The 16868-nt window shown below is 40.0% G+C and overlaps 3 protein-coding genes across 4 annotated transcripts; all 3 read right to left on the bottom strand.

The window, feature by feature from the left end:
• Positions 1-23: 23 nt before the first annotated feature.
• On the bottom strand, positions 24-2878 carry LOC140792597 (putative disease resistance protein RGA4). 2 transcript variants are annotated; one of them, XM_073143679.1, is made up of 2 exons: positions 988-2878; positions 479-889 (listed from the first exon to the last, which is right to left on the bottom strand). In XM_073143679.1, exons 1-2 carry the CDS (start codon positions 2858-2860, stop codon positions 798-800), a joined length of 1965 nt encoding a protein of 654 aa, XP_072999780.1. In that variant the 5' UTR covers positions 2861-2878; the 3' UTR covers positions 479-797. The 2 variants fall into 2 exon arrangements, with proteins under 2 accessions (XP_072999779.1, XP_072999780.1); XM_073143678.1 differs by having other exon boundaries at positions 24-2878.
• A 2567-nt stretch (positions 2879-5445) lies between these two features.
• On the bottom strand, positions 5446-13065 carry LOC140792866 (putative disease resistance protein RGA4). The gene is made up of 3 exons (XM_073144088.1): positions 10512-13065; positions 6215-8119; positions 5446-5783 (listed from the first exon to the last, which is right to left on the bottom strand). Exons 1-2 carry the CDS (start codon positions 13055-13057, stop codon positions 6268-6270), a joined length of 4398 nt encoding a protein of 1465 aa, XP_073000189.1. The 5' UTR covers positions 13058-13065; the 3' UTR covers positions 5446-5783; positions 6215-6267.
• A 1858-nt stretch (positions 13066-14923) lies between these two features.
• Positions 14924-16618, bottom strand: LOC140792865 (ATP synthase subunit O, mitochondrial-like). The gene is given in 5 exon segments (XM_073144087.1): positions 14924-15336; positions 15338-15391; positions 16149-16235; positions 16440-16482; positions 16608-16618. Coding segments are annotated over 5 exon segments (261 nt in total). The 3' UTR covers positions 14924-15270.
• Between the last annotated feature and the right edge of the window lie 250 nt (positions 16619-16868).

Genomic DNA, 16868 nt, shown 5'->3' with positions numbered 1-16868 from the left:
CTATGGGGCTATGGCCTATGGGCCGGGCCCAGTTCGGATCGGATCTGCTTCCAAACCCGACCCGTATGGAGACACTCATTGATGAATTGAATTCTTCTCCAATCTCCCTCCATAGCAATTTAAATCACTGTCATCCTTGTTGCAATCAACAAAGCTAAGCTAACCCACATATTCTCAAGGGCAGAGAGAGATCTAGAGACCAAGGAAAGATTATTATTCTTCCAGGTTGCAAAGCATCAAGAAAAGAATAGAAATAGCCATCTTTGATAAGGTTGCCGAGATTGGGGAGATCTCCGGCGCCAACCACGAAGCTCTTGATTCTCCTGCATTTGATGATTTGGAGGGATTGAAGCGAATGTGGAAGGATGGCCCTACCACCACCTTCACCGGCTGGCGTCACCATCTCCAACTCCGAGCGAGGGAAAGAGCTAAATGTGCGCCTTTCCGAGGAGGGAAGGGCATACAAGTCGCTCGTTGGTGGGAAATCTTCTAAGCCTGTGCAAATTTCAAACTTTAGATAACTCAGGTTCAGTAATGGCAGCCAACTAGGAAACGGGGGAGACTTATAGCCATGGATAGTTAGTTTTATAAGATCGGGATGTGGTCGGAGGCCCTCGAGCACCTCCCTATCCAAATCCCCCCTCTCATCACGGGAGCCCCATTTCAACACCAAACTCTCGATATATTTTTTATTCTTGAGATTGGCTTCAACCGCCTCGTCCTTCCCTTCGACGTTCTCCAGATTCGAAATGCTTAGCGTTCCTCGGAGCTCGTTCAGGTTCCTTAGCTGACCTACATCATACCCCTTCTCCTTCTTTACATGAAAATTTTCTAATGTTTGGAGAGAAGTTAATCCCCCTATATCCGGTAACGATGTCACTGCATTTCCCTTAAAATGCCGCAAACTGATAAGATTTTTGAAGCTTCCCGGTAAAGTAGTAGCACGATAATCAGGAGTCACAAGAACTTGTAAATGGTAAAGCTTACCCAATATCACCGGCAACTCAGCCACTTTAGTCCCCGAAAGATCCAGGTAGCGTAGATGCTTCAGATCTCCTATAGATTTGGGCAGTGTGTTTATGCTCGTCCAAGATAGATCTAAAACACGTAGTTTTCTATATTTCCCTATTGCTGCAAAAAGATGATCAATGGCACTAGAGCTATCTGAACCTTTCACGATGAGAGTTTGTAGGTTTTCTAGTTTATTTAAGCTCGTGTTGTTTTCCAATAAGCTTCCATCTGAAACATATAGATGGCGAATTGTTGGAGGGATTTCTTGTACCTCATCATCCTCTATTCTCAAATAATCTTCCTTTGAAATATTTTCAGCCAGATCATGAAATAAATCATGCATAGAATATGTTTTATACTTGAGTTGCAAGAAAGAACCAGATACTAACTCGTCTAGGTAGTTCATTCCTATGTCCTCGAGTCTCATACTATTTTTTGATGAGTTGATAAAACCTTCGGCCATCCACAAATAAACTATCTCTTTTGCTTTGTAACTAGTACCTTTAGGAAATAGACTGAAAAATGCGAAGCAACGTTGTAGGGGAGCATGCAGGTGTTGATAACTCCATAATAGAGCTTGTTGAGCATCACGCAAATTATCTCGATTAAGAGCAGCTCTCCAAAATTTGGGTTCCAACTTTTTGCTCAATTGACTGCCCACTGCTTTTGCTGCCAAAGGAGATCTATGTAGCTTTTGCACAATCTGCTTCCCTATATCCTCTAGCTCCTTTCTTAAATGGATGTCAGTTGATTTGGCGCCACCAAAAGCATGATGCTTGAAAAGTGAAAAAATATCATTCTCATCAAGATCCCTCAATAACATTCTGTATTGGGGTTGCAAGGACATCGGCAGATCATTAGTTCTTGTAGTCACTAAGATCTTGCTTCCCTTTTTCCCAGCAATAGCTAGAGGAGCAAGAAGATTCTCCCATTTTGCCTCATTCGTTGATTTGTCATACCAAACATCGTCTAATACAAGCATCACTTTTTTTGATTTTATCATATCTATAAGTTTTTTTTGTAGTGCATCAAGATTCTCAAGATGAGGACATTCTTTTGTAGAAGAAGACTCTATCATCTCTCGTGTGTGTCTAAAAACGTCGAGCTTGCGAGACACACAAACCCACATCTTGATATCAAAATGATTAGCTACTTTTTGATCATTGTAGATGAGTTGTGCAAGAGTAGTCTTACCGGCTCCTCCGATGCCTACGATGGAAACAACCGAGTAGCACTTTCCAACTTTAGAAGCTTCAGATTGGTCCAGTAAATACTTGTCTATTAACTTGTCGCGCTCTTTGTCTCGCCCAAACATTGCAAGTGGAGGGAGAGAGGTGGTGACATTTGGTTGTTCTTCAATCCTCAAATCATGAACAGTTGTGATGTCTCCAATTTGCACTTTTAAGAGTTTACGAAATTTCTCGGCTTCATTAGCGATCTTCTCCAACTTATTAAGACTCCACCTTAGCTCGATCTTTAAAGGGGACAAAATGCATACCTTAGCATTTACCTTTCGGGCAACTTTCTTAAATCGTTTGAGTGCAGGGTGAGTGTTGAGATCAGACACCTTCTCCTTAAGGAGTTGGTATTTGTACAAGTCCAACATGTCCTCCGCCTCATAAAGGGCATCTTTGAGTTTCCTCAGCCATTGCTCTAGTTCGCTCTTGGGCTCGTTGCTCCTCTCTGCAGCCTTGATCAAGAGCTGGAACTGGGGAAGGATGGTGGTCTCGAGATTTTGTAGCTTAGTTGAGACATCGACGCCGAGGTAGGAGAAGCCTTCTTTGAGTAGGCTACTAATGATAGTAGATGCCACCCATTTCGCTCCCTCAAGCACTAATGCCTCCGCCATAATATTTGGTGAACACTAGCTATGAGAGAATTGGGAAGATAAAAGCGTGAACTAAAGATGGAGAGAATCATGCAAAAGAAGGTGGTGGATTTAAAGAGAGGGAAATGGCGAGTAGAGCACGAAAAGTATGAAGAGTATTCGTTGCCAATGATGTGTGAATTAGTAACGAATAAAGCTGCTATATTCTTTCGTATTTGAGTTACTTCTTAGCAAGGAATACAATTTTGCTTGCTTCTTTCTTATTTGAGTTACTTCGTAGTAAGGAATAAAGTTATTTAGAGAGAATAAAATTGTGCACTTGTTTGCTTCTTTCTTATATGGGTTACTTCTTAGCAAGTAATAGCTCAATTGAACCAGCCTAGCTAACTCAAAGAGTACTAACTTAAAAAATACTGATCTAGTTTAGAAACCTCTTCTATTATTCAATGTTTAGTTACTGATTTAAATGAAGATGACAACTGACATCTGAGAAAGAATTGCAGACCTACTAGCAGTTGCTGGCTATGAGGAACTATTTGGCTTAGAGTTAGGATGAGCAGAGAGGCAAAAAGGACAATATAAATGTTACAAGGATGATGAGAGAGTGTCATTTGAGATGTTTGAAAAGAACATAGCAGTACTGTTTTATGCTACCATAGAAGTCAAATACTATCAACTCTATTGATATGCATTAAACGAAGGAAGGAAACCATTTTTATGCTGCAACACTCTCTCACAATCCTTGGATGGACTAGTAATAGTCTTGGCCATGGCCTTCCTATTGCTACAAAACACTGCTTCTTAGTAGGAGTCTGCATCTCTCCACCCTGCAAGAAAAACAAATTATGCCATTCAACCACTCGTTAATTGAACACTAGATTTATTTAGTTAAATCTTTGTGAACATGATGATCTAGTAGCTAGTCGAGATAAAAGAAATCAAGTACCATATACTGGCGCTTTTGTGCGATTTTATCTCTGTCCAAAACTCTCTTGCAGGACATCTACCGACCTCCAACTTTGGTGAAGAAATCCAATACCCACTACTCATCTCAAAACTTTGATCTTTGATTGAATCATAAGTGAACCCACAATTCCAAATGCCATTGCAAGCAAGGTTTTAGTTTGCTTACCCAAGATCATGTGATTAATTAGCGATGTGGTCGAGCTGGCATATTAGTTTTCTTCTTAATCTACCAACCAGTTAGATGATTAGAACGCCAAGCTTGGTTTAGATGTTAATTCGATTAGATTAGCATTAATGACTCGGTTATGAATAACAACACCCATTTGTTGTTTTAACCTTCTATAAGATCAAAGAATTGCATGAAGAAAAAAGGAAACAACAAGGGGGGCTGTCGAAATTATCGAGCTTGCTCTTGCTCGGCTTAAGTTTAGTTCGAAAGTGAGTCAATTTAAGCTTGATCTCCATAATAGGCTTGGAATTAATATAAGTCGAGCTTGAACATGAACTAATTTTATCAAGTTCATTTTTTAGTATATAATATATATGAGTAAGATGAGATTTTTATTAGTTTATATTTTTATAATATTTATAATTTTATAGTTGAATCGGGCTTTATTGAAATTGCTTATTAATCAGCTCGTTTGAATTCGAGCTTGAAATTAGCTTTAAATTGACTTGAATTAAAATTATTTTAATTTAAACTTGATCCTATAATTACGTTTGAAATTAATTTCAATTCAAGCTTAATCAGAGCTTAGTTTAATCAAGCTCGGCTTAATTACACCCTAACAAAGAACACTTCTTTGTCAAGTTCATCTATAGTATTTAGAAACTAATATGTAATGTAGGGCGACTGGGCGAGGGACTATAACTCTGTATGTCTTCAATAGTTTAATAATCGATTTATGCTAGTCAATTTCTCGATTATGTTAAACCAAAATCCATTTAAAATCAAAGATTAGCACTGCAGTCATGTATCTCAGCTGATAGAAAGATGTGATAGTAACCACAAATCAAAATCAAGTGCCCCTTCTTTTCAACAAATCGGTAGAGAGAGATCATGAATCAAATAGCTAGTTCCAGATGAACAAACCCCAATAGCTATCACATTTCATTTTTTTTTAATGAAAAGATCTTATGGATAACTAAAGAAAGGAACATTTTGGAGATTTCTTTTTATAAGTAAAGAGGTCAATGTGTGAGAAAAAAATAAATAGAATTGGGTTAATAATTTAAGGGGTCTAAGTGTAATTTATCTAAGTGAGGTGTATCTTAAATAGTGGTAATCGGCGAGGTTAGAATATTATAGTTCGTTACCGCCTATTAGCCTATAAGATATCGAGCTTGGGCTAGACTTAGCCAATCCCGCTCATTATTATTTCAGGGTCGGGCTCAAATTGGGTTACGGCTGAGCTTAGTTTGGTTAAAACCGAGTGGGTTTGGGTATCAGACAATATTAAATAAAGATGTATAGGGGGGCTATTTAGCACAGAGTCGGTGAAGGGACAACCAGTCCTGCCGACTTTCATAAAAACAAGTTACCCAAAAAGTGGGTGGGAGATCTTAGGGAAGCAGAATGTGAATCAAGTTTGCAGCTTCCCAAGAGTTCATCTTAATTCAATCATAACTGACGACCAAACTAGAAGCCAAGGTATTACAATGGCATTAATTGAAGCCAAGGTAGAAGAAGGAGATAGGCATCTCCAAATGTTGGCAGATACCAAATAATACATAACATCTGTTACAAGGGAAACCTGCAACAACCACTAATATGCAGTTTTGCATTCCACCATTATTTATTTCTACAACAATTCACTGACATACACCAAACATAACAACAACATTGCATACCGACTGTTCCATTAATTATTAGAGTTGAGGGTATAAATCATAACAACCACGACATTGAGCTAAAGTTTTTTTATTCAACTGCAACTGCAACTGCTGCAACCTTCCTCCCTGGATAATAAGCTGAGAACTGCAAAACAAATAGCAGGCAGACATCTGAACGTAAAAGAGTTGATTGAACATCTGAATGCATGCGTGTGTAGCTAACACAAGTCAAAAGCAGTACAAAGTTATTTAATACTACTTATGTTATTCTACATCCATTTTTCTGAAATATTCCTAATCATAAGTAGATCCCGGTCCAAACCATAGTTTGAGGATAACATCAATTAAATTGTAAGGTCTAGAAAATAATTAGTTAATAATTATGAAAGAAGAGAGAGCCCCCCTCCTTTTCAACTAGATAGCACTAAGTAAGCTACTGGTGAGAGAAACAAAATTAAGAACAGGGGTCATGCATAATATATGTATGTATTTATATATATGCGCGGTAGTAACACAGGCAGTGACAAATCCAAATTGATGAGAATTAATAACCAATTAAGGAGGAGAAAAACTTACCACCATCGCAAGCAGCAGCAGAAGCAGAGAAGCTTCAAACATGCATCTTGGATCTATCCAATATATCTGTAAGGAATACGGGCGATCTTGGGCCAGTCCTCACCGTTTGGCCTTCGGCACCGCTTCTTCAAGACTGGGCAGTTGTATATCTTAATACTCGTAAGTGACTCAGGCAGATGATCCGGCAGAGACAAGATACAAGGGCAATCTGATATGTGAATACTCGTAAGTGACTCAGGCAGATGATCCGGCAGAGACAAGATACCAGGGCAATCTGATATGTGAATACTCGTAAGTGACTCAGGCAGATAATCCGGCAGAGACAAGATACCAGGGCACGTTGATATGCTAATACTCGCAAGTGACTCAGGCAGATAATCCGGCAGAGACAAGATACCAGGGCAATCATATATCTCCAAAACCTCGAGTGCTGTAAGGCGAGATAGTGACAGGGATGCTAGGGATAAACAATCACGGAATACAAGGCTGACGAGGTTGGGTAGATCTCCGGCAGCGACGACGAAGCTCTTCATTCTCATGCATCTCTCGATATTGAGGGATCGAAGCGAAGGTGGAAGGATGCCCTTACCACCACCTTCGCCAGCTAGTATCACCGTCTCCAACTCGAAGCATTCAAAGCCACAAAATTCGAGCTCTTCCAAGGAGGGAAGGGCATACAAACCTCCGACCGATTTAAGCTGAGGGCAGCCATCAATTTGTAGATGAGTTAGTGAAATCAGGTGATGCAGGATCTCCTCAGATGGAAGGGTTGTTATTGTTTTGATGCTGGCTAACTTTAATGATTTGAGAGAAGTTAGCCTTTCTAGGGACTGAGAGAGTGCCCCCTCTGTGATATCGCACTCCGATATCTTTAAACTTTGAAGTGATGAGGGCAAGATCAATTCAATCTTCTGTTTCCCCCCGAAGCTATCTTCTTCTACTCTCTCCTCTACCTCTTCCTTTGACACGAATACTATTGATGGACAATAATATATATCCAAGGCGATGAGTGCTGTGAGGTGAGACAGCGACAGGGATACTAGGGATGGACAATGAGAGAGGTTAAGTTTGGCGACGTTGGGTAGATCTCCGGCGGCGGCGGCGACGACGAAATTCTTCATGCTCCTGCATCTTTCGATAACGACGGATCGAAGCGAAGGTGGAAGGATGGCCCTACCACCACCTTCACCCGGCATCATCCTCTCTAACTCTAAGCAATCGCAGGACATAAATTTGAATACTTTCAAGCAGAGAAATTGAAGCAGCGGGGGAAGGATGCCCTTACCACCACCTTCACCGGTTGGCATCACCATCTCCCACTCCAAGCAAGGGCAGGACTCAAACGAGAGCATTTCTAAGGAGGGAAGGGCATACAAACCTCCGACGGATTTAAGCGAATGACACGCCTTAATGTATAGTTTAGTTAATGAAATCAGGTGATGCAGGATCTCCTCAGATGGAAGGGTTGTTATTGTGTTGATGCCAAGTAACGACAAGAATTTGAGAGAGGTCAGCCCTCCTAGGGACTGAGAGAGTGCCCCATCGGTGAAATCGCATTTCCATATTATTAATCTTTGAAGCGAAGGTGGAAGGATGCCCCTACCACCACCTTCACCAGCTGGCATCACCATCTCCAACTCCAAGCAAGGGCAAGAGCTAAATCTGAGCCATTCCAAGGAGGGAAGGACATGTAAGCCTCCGACGGATTTAAGCGAATGACACTCCCAAATTTCCAGATGAGTTAATGCAACCAGGTGGTGCAGGACCTCCTCAGATGGAAGGGTTGTTATTGTGTTAATGCCATATAACGTCAAGGATTTGAGAGAGGTCAGCTGAAACACCCAAACCTCCAAATATATGTGTAAACCGCGTGGATAATTTCCCCCACGCGGTACATCACATGACCTGTCAGTACAAGGATTTCACAAGGCACACAACAGCACAATTTCATCATAAATAAACTCAATTATAAGAGTCCGGATACAAGTCCACAGGCCACAACAAGCCTTCCAAATATACATTCAAAATACTATGTTAAAGTCCAAAAAGATACAACGTCATCATCATACCCTCGCAGGGGTTTAATACAACTAAAATACGTACTAGAAGAAAGAAAGCGGCTACTCCTCGCTACCCGCACCTGCGTCCCCTAGCTCTGAAATAATACGCCACGAGGGGTGAGCTTACGGCCAATAGTAGGATCCATACAATCTAAAATAATGACATCACAGGTGTATATCCAATGTATGCCTATATTTGCTAACGATAACGACATGCTTATTAAAAGACTTACCATAATTTACTAAGTCAATGCAGTTGATAAAGATTACCAATCACTATCTTGGAACATGCTAGTTCCTAAACATATTATGATAAGTTCACACAGATATAAAGTTTGAGACAATCTCTTATTCGTACACATCTCAATCATAGGTTTACATATTATGCATAGCAATAAAATAGCAGTTTAGTCACCTCATGTCTACCAAAGCAATAATCATACTCGTCATCGCTCACCGAGCTATTCACCACACAGGGTAAATACTCTTAAGAAACAATCATCCATCATCTAATCATCCATCACATAATCATCCATCATCTCATACATCGAGGGGGGGATATATACACATCTAGCGGTAATGTCACCTACACGTGTATGGCGACACTACATGTGACCGGTTGTCTGTGGCCATCAGACTTAGGACCCCGGTCGTAAGCCCATATCTCACTCTCTCTAAATCATCACCGCCCTCGGTGGGAGAATCGGGAGCCCTCGGCTCATCAACAGACGCCCTAACCCTGCGTCGTCGGGTACCGCTAGAGTTATATCCCCGCCTCACAATCATGTTCTTCTATCATCATAATCTAGTCCTAACTATGCAGTATAACTACCTGAATGCCACACAGGCTTCCCGACCTCAGGTGTAGGCCGCTAATAGTATAGACATATATGATACACTCTGCCGATAACCCTGGGCTGAGTGAGTAGGGGTACTGCCTAGTCAGAATTCGACTACTAATGATAGGTGGAAGTGGTGCAGTGTTTATGCGTGTATAAAGCATGTTATAGTCATCATGATCATTACACCATAATCACAAAGAATCATACATCTATGCAACGGTATACCATACAGGACACATGTAAAGCATTATCATACACATTAACATTCTCATGATACTATGATGAACAGGTTATAAATAACTACATATGCAAAAGATATAACAGGGAGTACCAACTGCATGCATTAATACTGACATTTCCTACTGTATCATGTTATTCTAGATTTGTATAACTCTACTCGCCTGGGGGGTCTCCACGGTATGGTAAAACTAGTCAGTTAGTCCGGGATCCCAAAATCTTCCTCACGCGGTGCCAATCCTATTAATTCACGCAAGTAAAGTCATTAGCGAACTAATAAAATTAATTATCTTATTAGCACATTTATGTTTGGTACGAGTCAAGGGTATCCTAGGAATCTTATATTATCCCAAAATTAAGGATCAGGCTAATCAAATTAGGTGAAAATGGTAAACAGAGTTATAGGGTCCAAATGGACCCATAAGGGCTAGGCTAGAGGCAATAGGTAGACTCAAACCTAACCTAATAGGCAAAGGGCCAAGGTGGGCTGCAATTGGACTGCAGCCCACAAGTTTGGCCGAAGTGGGCTGGGTCCAACCACAGCCCACCAAGGGGGCTCGGTGGGCTGCGTCTGGGCACGGGGGGTTTAACAACCCCCCCCTCCCACCCACCCACCCTCCCTCGGTATTCCCCAACCGAGGGAGGAGACGAAGGGAGGTGGAGAGGCCGATGGGGCTGCGGCGGCGGCGCGGCACGGGCCGGCGGCGCAGCGCGGAGACAGCGGGCGGCACGGCACGAGGCCGGCGGCGCAGCGCAGCCGCGAGAGCAGCGGCGGCACGGCACAAGACCGGCGGCGCAGCGCAGAGGCGGCGGCGGCAAGGGTCCGGCACAGCACGAGGCCGAGGAGGGGAAGGAGAAAGGGAAGAAAGGAAGGAGGTTTACCGGAGGGGGGAGGGGTCGGCGAGCTCGGCGGCTTCGGCGGCTGTCGGCAACCACGAGAGAGAGAGAGGAGAAAAGAGGGGCTGCGGTGAGGGGGAAGAGATGAGGGAGATGGGGAAGGTGGCGTGCACGGCAAGGAAGGGAAGAGAAGAAGAGAAGAAGAGAGGAAGAGTGGCAGGGTGGCAGGCCGACGCACGTGCTCGGCACGTGCGTCGGTCAGGAAATTTATTTATTTTATTTATTTATTTATTTTTTTTTATTTTAAATTTGGGGTGTTACATCAGCGTTTCTAGGGACTGAGAGAGTGCCCCATCGGTGATAATGCAATTCTGTATCTCCAACTCCTCAAGACTCGGAGGAAGCGAAGACAACTTTCGGAGGTTGGGGAGATCCAAAAGATTCAGCTCGTGGCAATTAGGAAACAAGTTGCTCATGGGTGGAAGAACTTCCAAGGCGTTGCAATTATAAATCTTGAGAGACCTCAGATCCCGTAGTGGCAACCAACTAGGAAACTCGGGAGACTTGTAGCCATTGATGGACAAATATGTTAGATTGGGTGGATGTGGTTGGAGGCCCTCGAGCACCTCCCTATCCAAATCCCTCCTGGAGTCACTCTCATCATCCTCCTTCCAATTCAACACCAAACTCTCGAGATGTTTTTTATTTTTGAGATTGGCTTCAACCGCCTTATCCTTCCCTTCTATATTCTCCAGATTTTGAATGCTTAGCCATCCTCGGAGCTCGTTCAGGTTCCTTAGCTGACCTATATCATAACCCTTCTCCTTCTTTATATGAAATTCTGGTAATGTTTGGAGGGAGGTTAATCTCCCTATATCAGGTACTGTTGTGAGTGCATCATAATCTCCCTCAAAATGCCGCAAACTGATAAGGTTTTTCAAGCTTCTTGGTAAAGTAGCAGAAGTATAATCATAAGTCATAAGAACTTGTAAATGGTAAAGCTTACCCAATACCACATCCACTTCAGCCTTAGAAAGATCCAGGTAGCGTAGATGCTTTAGATCTCCTATAGATTTGAGTAATGTTTCTGTGATGTTGCCAGATAGATCTAAAACACGTAATTTCTTAAACTTATTTGTTGCTACCAAAAGATGATCGATGACACTAGAGCTAATTGAATCATCAACAATGATAAGAGTACGTAGGTTTTCTATTTTATTGACACTTATGCAATCTTCCAATAAACTTCCATCCGAAATATACAAATGGCGAATTGTTGGAGAAATTTCTTTTACGTGATCATCCTCTATTCTCAAATATTCCTCCTTTGAAATATTTTCAGCCAAATCATGAAATAAATCATGCATAGAATAATATTCCAAGTCACCAAGTTGCAAGAAAGAAACAGATACTAACTCATCAAAGTAGCTCATTCCGATGTCCTCCAGTGTCATACTATTGTTCGATGAGTTGATAAAACCTTCAGCAATCCACATGCAAACAATATCTTTTGCTTTGAAGATGTGACCTTTAGGAAATAAACTGAAATAGGAGAAGCAACGTTGCAGGGGAGCATCTAGGCACTGATAACTCCATATCAAAGCTTGCTGAGTGTCACGCAAATTGTTTCGATCAAGTGCAGCTCTCCAAAATTTGGGTTCTAACTTTTTGCTCAATTGACCGCCCACTGCTTTTGCTGCCAAAGGAGATCCATACAACTTTTGCACAATCTGCCTCCCTATATCCTCCAGCTCATTTTGTAGATGCATGTCAATTGATTTGGCGCCACCAAAAGCGTGATGCATAAAAAGTGAAATAATAACATTCTCTTCTAGATCTCTTAACTGCATACTGTATTGGGGGTGCAAAGCCACCGGTAATTTCTCTGATCTTGTAGTCACCAAGATCTTGCTCCCCTTCTTCCCATTGTGAGCTAGCGGAGCAAGAAGTTTCTCCCATTCCACCTCATTCACTGATTTGTCGCACCAAACGTCATCTAATACAAGCAACACTTTCTTTGATTTTATCATATCTATAAGCTTTTCTTGTAGCACATCAAGATTCATGATATTAGGACATTCATCTCTGGAAGAAGACTCTATCATCTGCCTTAAGTGTTTAAAAATGTCAAGCTTGCGGGACACACAAACCCACATCTTGATATCGAAATGATCGACTACTCTTTGATTATTATAGATGTATTGTGCAAGAGTAGTCTTACCGGCTCCTCCGATGCCTACGATGGAAACAACTGAGTAGCATCTAGCTTTAGAAGCTTCAGATTCGTCCAGTAAATACTTATCTATTATCTCATCGCGCTCTTTGTCTCGCCCAAACACTTCAAGTTGAGGGAGAGAGGTGGTGACATTTGGTTGTCCTCCGGTTCCCAAATTAGGAGCAGCGTCTTCAATTTGCATTCCCAAGAGTTCACGGAATGTTTTGGCTTCAGCAGCAATCATCTCTAACTTGTTTAGACTTCTTCTTAGCTCAATCTTTTGAGGGGACAAAATGAATACCTTAGAGTTTGCCTTTCGAGCAACTTTCTTAAATCGTTTGAGTGCAGGGTGAGTGTTGAGATCAAACACCTTCTCCTTAAGGAGTTGGTATCTATACAAGTCCACCACGTCCTCCGCCTCGTAAAGAGCGTCTTTGAGCTTCCTCAACCATAGCTCTAGCTCGCCCTTGTGCTTATTGCTCCTCTCCGCAGCCTTGATCAAGAGCTGGAACTGGGGAAGGATGTTGGTCTGCAAATCTCGTAGCTTAGATGAGAGATTGTAGCTGAGGTAGGAGAAGCCCTCTTTGAGTAGGCTATCAATGATAGTAGATGCCACCGATTTCACTCCCTCAAGTAGTATTGCCTCCGCCATAATATTTAGTGAATACTAGCAATGAAAGAATTGTGAAGATAGAAATATAGATAAAAGATGGAGAGAAGCATGCAAAAGAAGGTGGTGGATTTAAAGAGGGGAATGGAGAGCAGAGCATGAAAAGTGGAGTATTCGTTGCTAACAATGTGTGAATTGGCAAGGAATAAAGTTGCTATATTCTTTGCTCCTTTCCCTCTAATCAAGGATATAATTACATCAATGGAAATTGGTGAGGAATTAGAGTTGTTAGAGGTTTTAGAGAGAATAAAATTGTGCACTTGTTTACTTCTTTCTTATTTGAGTTACTTCTCAGGAAGGAATAAAGTTTTGTTTGCATTTATTTGAGTTACTTCTCAGTAAGAAATAAAGTTTTGTTTGCACTTATTTGAGTTACTTCTCAGTAAGGAACAATAGTAGAAATTAGTAAGGAATCAGAGTTGTTAGAGGTCAAAGAGAGAATAAAGTTGTGCACTCGTTTGCTTCTTTCGTATTTGCATTACTTCTTAGCAAGGAACAAAGTTTTGTTTGCTTCTTTCTTATTTGAGTTACTTCTTAGTAAGGAATAAAGTAGTTAGAGAGAACACGATTGTGCACTTATTTGCTTTTTTCAATTTTAACAAAGATAAAGGGAATTAGTAAGGAATAAAGTTGTTAGATGGATGATTTTGAATTTTAATTTGTCTAAATCCTCCATTTGAAACCATAAAGTTAAATTAATTTCGGTGGATGTAAATAAATTTGAATTAAGTATAATAAAATTCGACAATTTGATATTGACTTTGAGTATAATTATTGTCACATTTAAAATAATTTTTCTAAATCTCAAAACTAATCCTTATTCTTATAATTTGTCTTCCAATTACAGTTAACATCAAGATTCACCAGGATAATTAATGATGCAGCATATTTAGTTCACTAATTCCACAAGCAAATTTAGTCATGCGAGCATATTACGGAAATTAAAGAGGACTTGAATAGCTCAAGAACAAGCCTAGCTAAAGTAAAGAGTACTAAATAAAAAAAAATACTGATCTAGTTAAGAAACCTCTTCTGCTATTCAATATTTAGTTTCTGATTTGAATGAAGATGATATCTGAGAAAGAATTGCTGGCTATGAGGAACTATTTGGCTTAGAGTTAGGATGAGCAGAGAGGCAAAAAGACAATATAAATGTTACAAGGATGATGAGAGAGTGTCACATTTGAGATGAACTCAGATTTAAGTAAGATCCACATATTAATAATGATAGATTAATGGTTTAGTTAAAAGAGCTTAAAAAGTATTTTAATTGTTATATATTTACTTATTCAAATCTACGAAGAGAAATGAATGTAAATTAGTTTTAAAAAAATGAGTTTAGTATTATAATAGATATTTAAAAATTATTAGTAGAATATATAAGTGTTAAACTCTTTATGAGCTTTTAAACCTCAAAATTATCACCTATTTTATGAGTAAAATTATTTTTTGCAAATCAACACACATACTAGTTCTGATATAACAAAATAATCGGATAGCGTCTTATTATTAGACTTGACTATATAGAATTTTGCATTTTGTAACTAATAAATTTATATAATTTTACTTAGTTATTTTGGACTGAATTTTTTTGTGACTTTTAGAATTAGATTATCATCGCCTATGATTATATCAACTCTATGCAATTAAACTTGCAATATATATATATATCTCTATATATTATAATAATTCTACTTAGTAATCAAATTACTAATTGAGGTTAATCTTTGCAGACTAACTGATGAGTTTGATAACCAAGCCGAAAGAGATGAGATGAACTAAGTCAGAAACGTCCTCTGCATCGCATGTAGGAGAGTTTGTTGAGAAGCTACAACAGGAGATATCAACTTCATATGAAAAAGATTATTCATCTGAACATCATTCTGAAACTCAAAATAGGAGGATTGCATCGAAGAACAAGTCAAGCAGCTACTGCTGCGCAATCAAGTACACTTGATGCCATAACAAAGCACAAAGATGAGAAATATATAGGAGAAGGTGCAATGAGATCTTCATCTCTAGGTCTGGGATGCACAAAGATCCAGCAAGCCATTGTAGAATTATGTTGAAGATATAGTTAAATTTATTCCAAACTGAGATAAGACACTGAGTAGTAGCTAGATGCATGCAGCAAAGGGGTGTACAAAGTAAGTAGGGTTTGGTTGATGCTGCCATGAGTCGTTAAAAGCAGTCAGTCAAAAGTGGACAGGCTCCCTCAAGAACTTCTCCATTTGCTTGGCCCTAGTTTTTATTGACATGTCAGAAAACCTTCTGCCCAAATTCAATCACCAAACCTCCAAGGATACTTGGATCAATCTGTGAGAGAAAAGAAGAAGAAGAAAAAAAAAGAATTATTGCTATTTCAATCAATCTATTCTCCATCAACTTGCATTCCAGAAATTGTAGTAAAAGTTAAGATTGGATCACAAAATCAAAAGAGGGCATCAATTGGATTAAATCACAAGCTGTGAGATTTTTCATATGTAAACAAAAGAAAAGAAAAAGATAAACAAGGTGACTTTGTTATGCTTGAAGATTAGATGCACAATGATTTAAGAAAACCTTGCACATATAGAGACAAGAATCATATTTGGTTATTCACTAAATGTAAAAGGTAAACTAGCTCAAGAAAGTAAGCCTAAATATTTGTAGAGCCACAACAAAACTAATCCCCTCCAAAGATCAAATCTTCCATCCAACAGGGGAAAAGACACTGAACATGTCACTGCACTGCTTTGTCTAGGTGCCACTAATTTCCTTTTCTCCCACAATCAAATATTTTCCAGTAATTGGTCAAAGTGTTTAAGATAATTCACATATAAGATGAACTGAGCATAAGATAATTCACATATAGGCTGGGAATGGGCTCTTAAAACTCAAAGAAGAGTGAGGTTGCATCTGATCTGGTGGTGATAGTATAGGGACATTGACAATGCAAACTGAAGCAAGCTAAAATGTATTTAAAAATTTGATACAAAGACTTTAAGAATCAAGAAAGGATTAACGCACTAGAAATGAAGGGAATCAGTACCAAAAAAAAGGATTGAAATACATAATAAAATCAAGCAACTACCTTCTGTTCAAGCAGCACTGGTTTCCCCTGGCCAAGAACATCTACCAAGGTCTGCTTAAGTTCCTTTTCCTCCTCTGCAGGAAGTGGCTGGAAAACAACACGATTTGAATGAGTAGTTATTTAAGACAGGGGAAGCAAATAGATATGATACAAGGGCAAGACAGAGCAAATTGGAATAAATTATTTTATTAATTAACAGACCTTAAGGACTTATACTTGTTAACTCTGTCAGTTCACTACTACATAACTTCCTTAGATGTCAAATTATAGTGCAGCTGAATATCAACTTACAATTACAGTGGTGACAATGACTTTCACCTCCCCCTTATGCGCTCTTGGAAATGCGATCAATATGTCTTAGCCTCCCATTATCAGCCAAGACAGCTGCATTAAATAGTTAAGTAAGAACTGAGGAAAAAAAAAACTTAAAAATAACATCATTTAATAACAAAAACTCACATAGTTGTCATTGAGGTTAACTGGGCTCGGGTGGAGTGGGGCCCAAACCGGGCTACGACTGAGCTTAAGCTTAGCTCCATTAAAACCGAACCGGATCGGGCTGGGTCAGATCAGGCATGATCGACTCTAATATCAGACAATTATTAAATAAAGGTGGATAGGGGGGCGATTTAGCACAGAGTCGGTGAAGGGACAAGTAGTCGTGCTGACTTTCAGAAAAACAAGTTACCCAAAAAGTGGGTGGGAGATCTTAGGGTTGCG

This window comes from Typha latifolia, chromosome 7 (assembly GCF_019914945.1).
Source record: "Typha latifolia isolate L0001 chromosome 7, TyphaL0001v2, whole genome shotgun sequence".
Classification (NCBI taxonomy): Eukaryota; Viridiplantae; Streptophyta; class Magnoliopsida; order Poales; family Typhaceae; genus Typha; species Typha latifolia.
The sequence above is the reverse complement of the archived record's forward strand: the minus strand, read 5'-3'. Positions and strand labels throughout refer to the sequence as shown.

What these genes read in the sequence shown, in the direction of transcription:
- LOC140792597 (XM_073143678.1), bottom strand. Translation starts at nt 2,860, where the DNA reads ATGGCGGAGGCATTAGTGCTTGAGGGAGCGAAATGGGTGGCATCTACT.
- LOC140792866 (XM_073144088.1), bottom strand. Translation starts at nt 13,057, where the DNA reads ATGGCGGAGGCAATACTACTTGAGGGAGTGAAATCGGTGGCATCTACT. An exon ending in CAGTCCCTAGAAACGCTGAT is followed by an intron (nt 8,120 to 10,511) that starts GTAACACCCCAA and finishes TTGTACTGACAG; the next exon opens with GTCATGTGATGTACCGCGTG.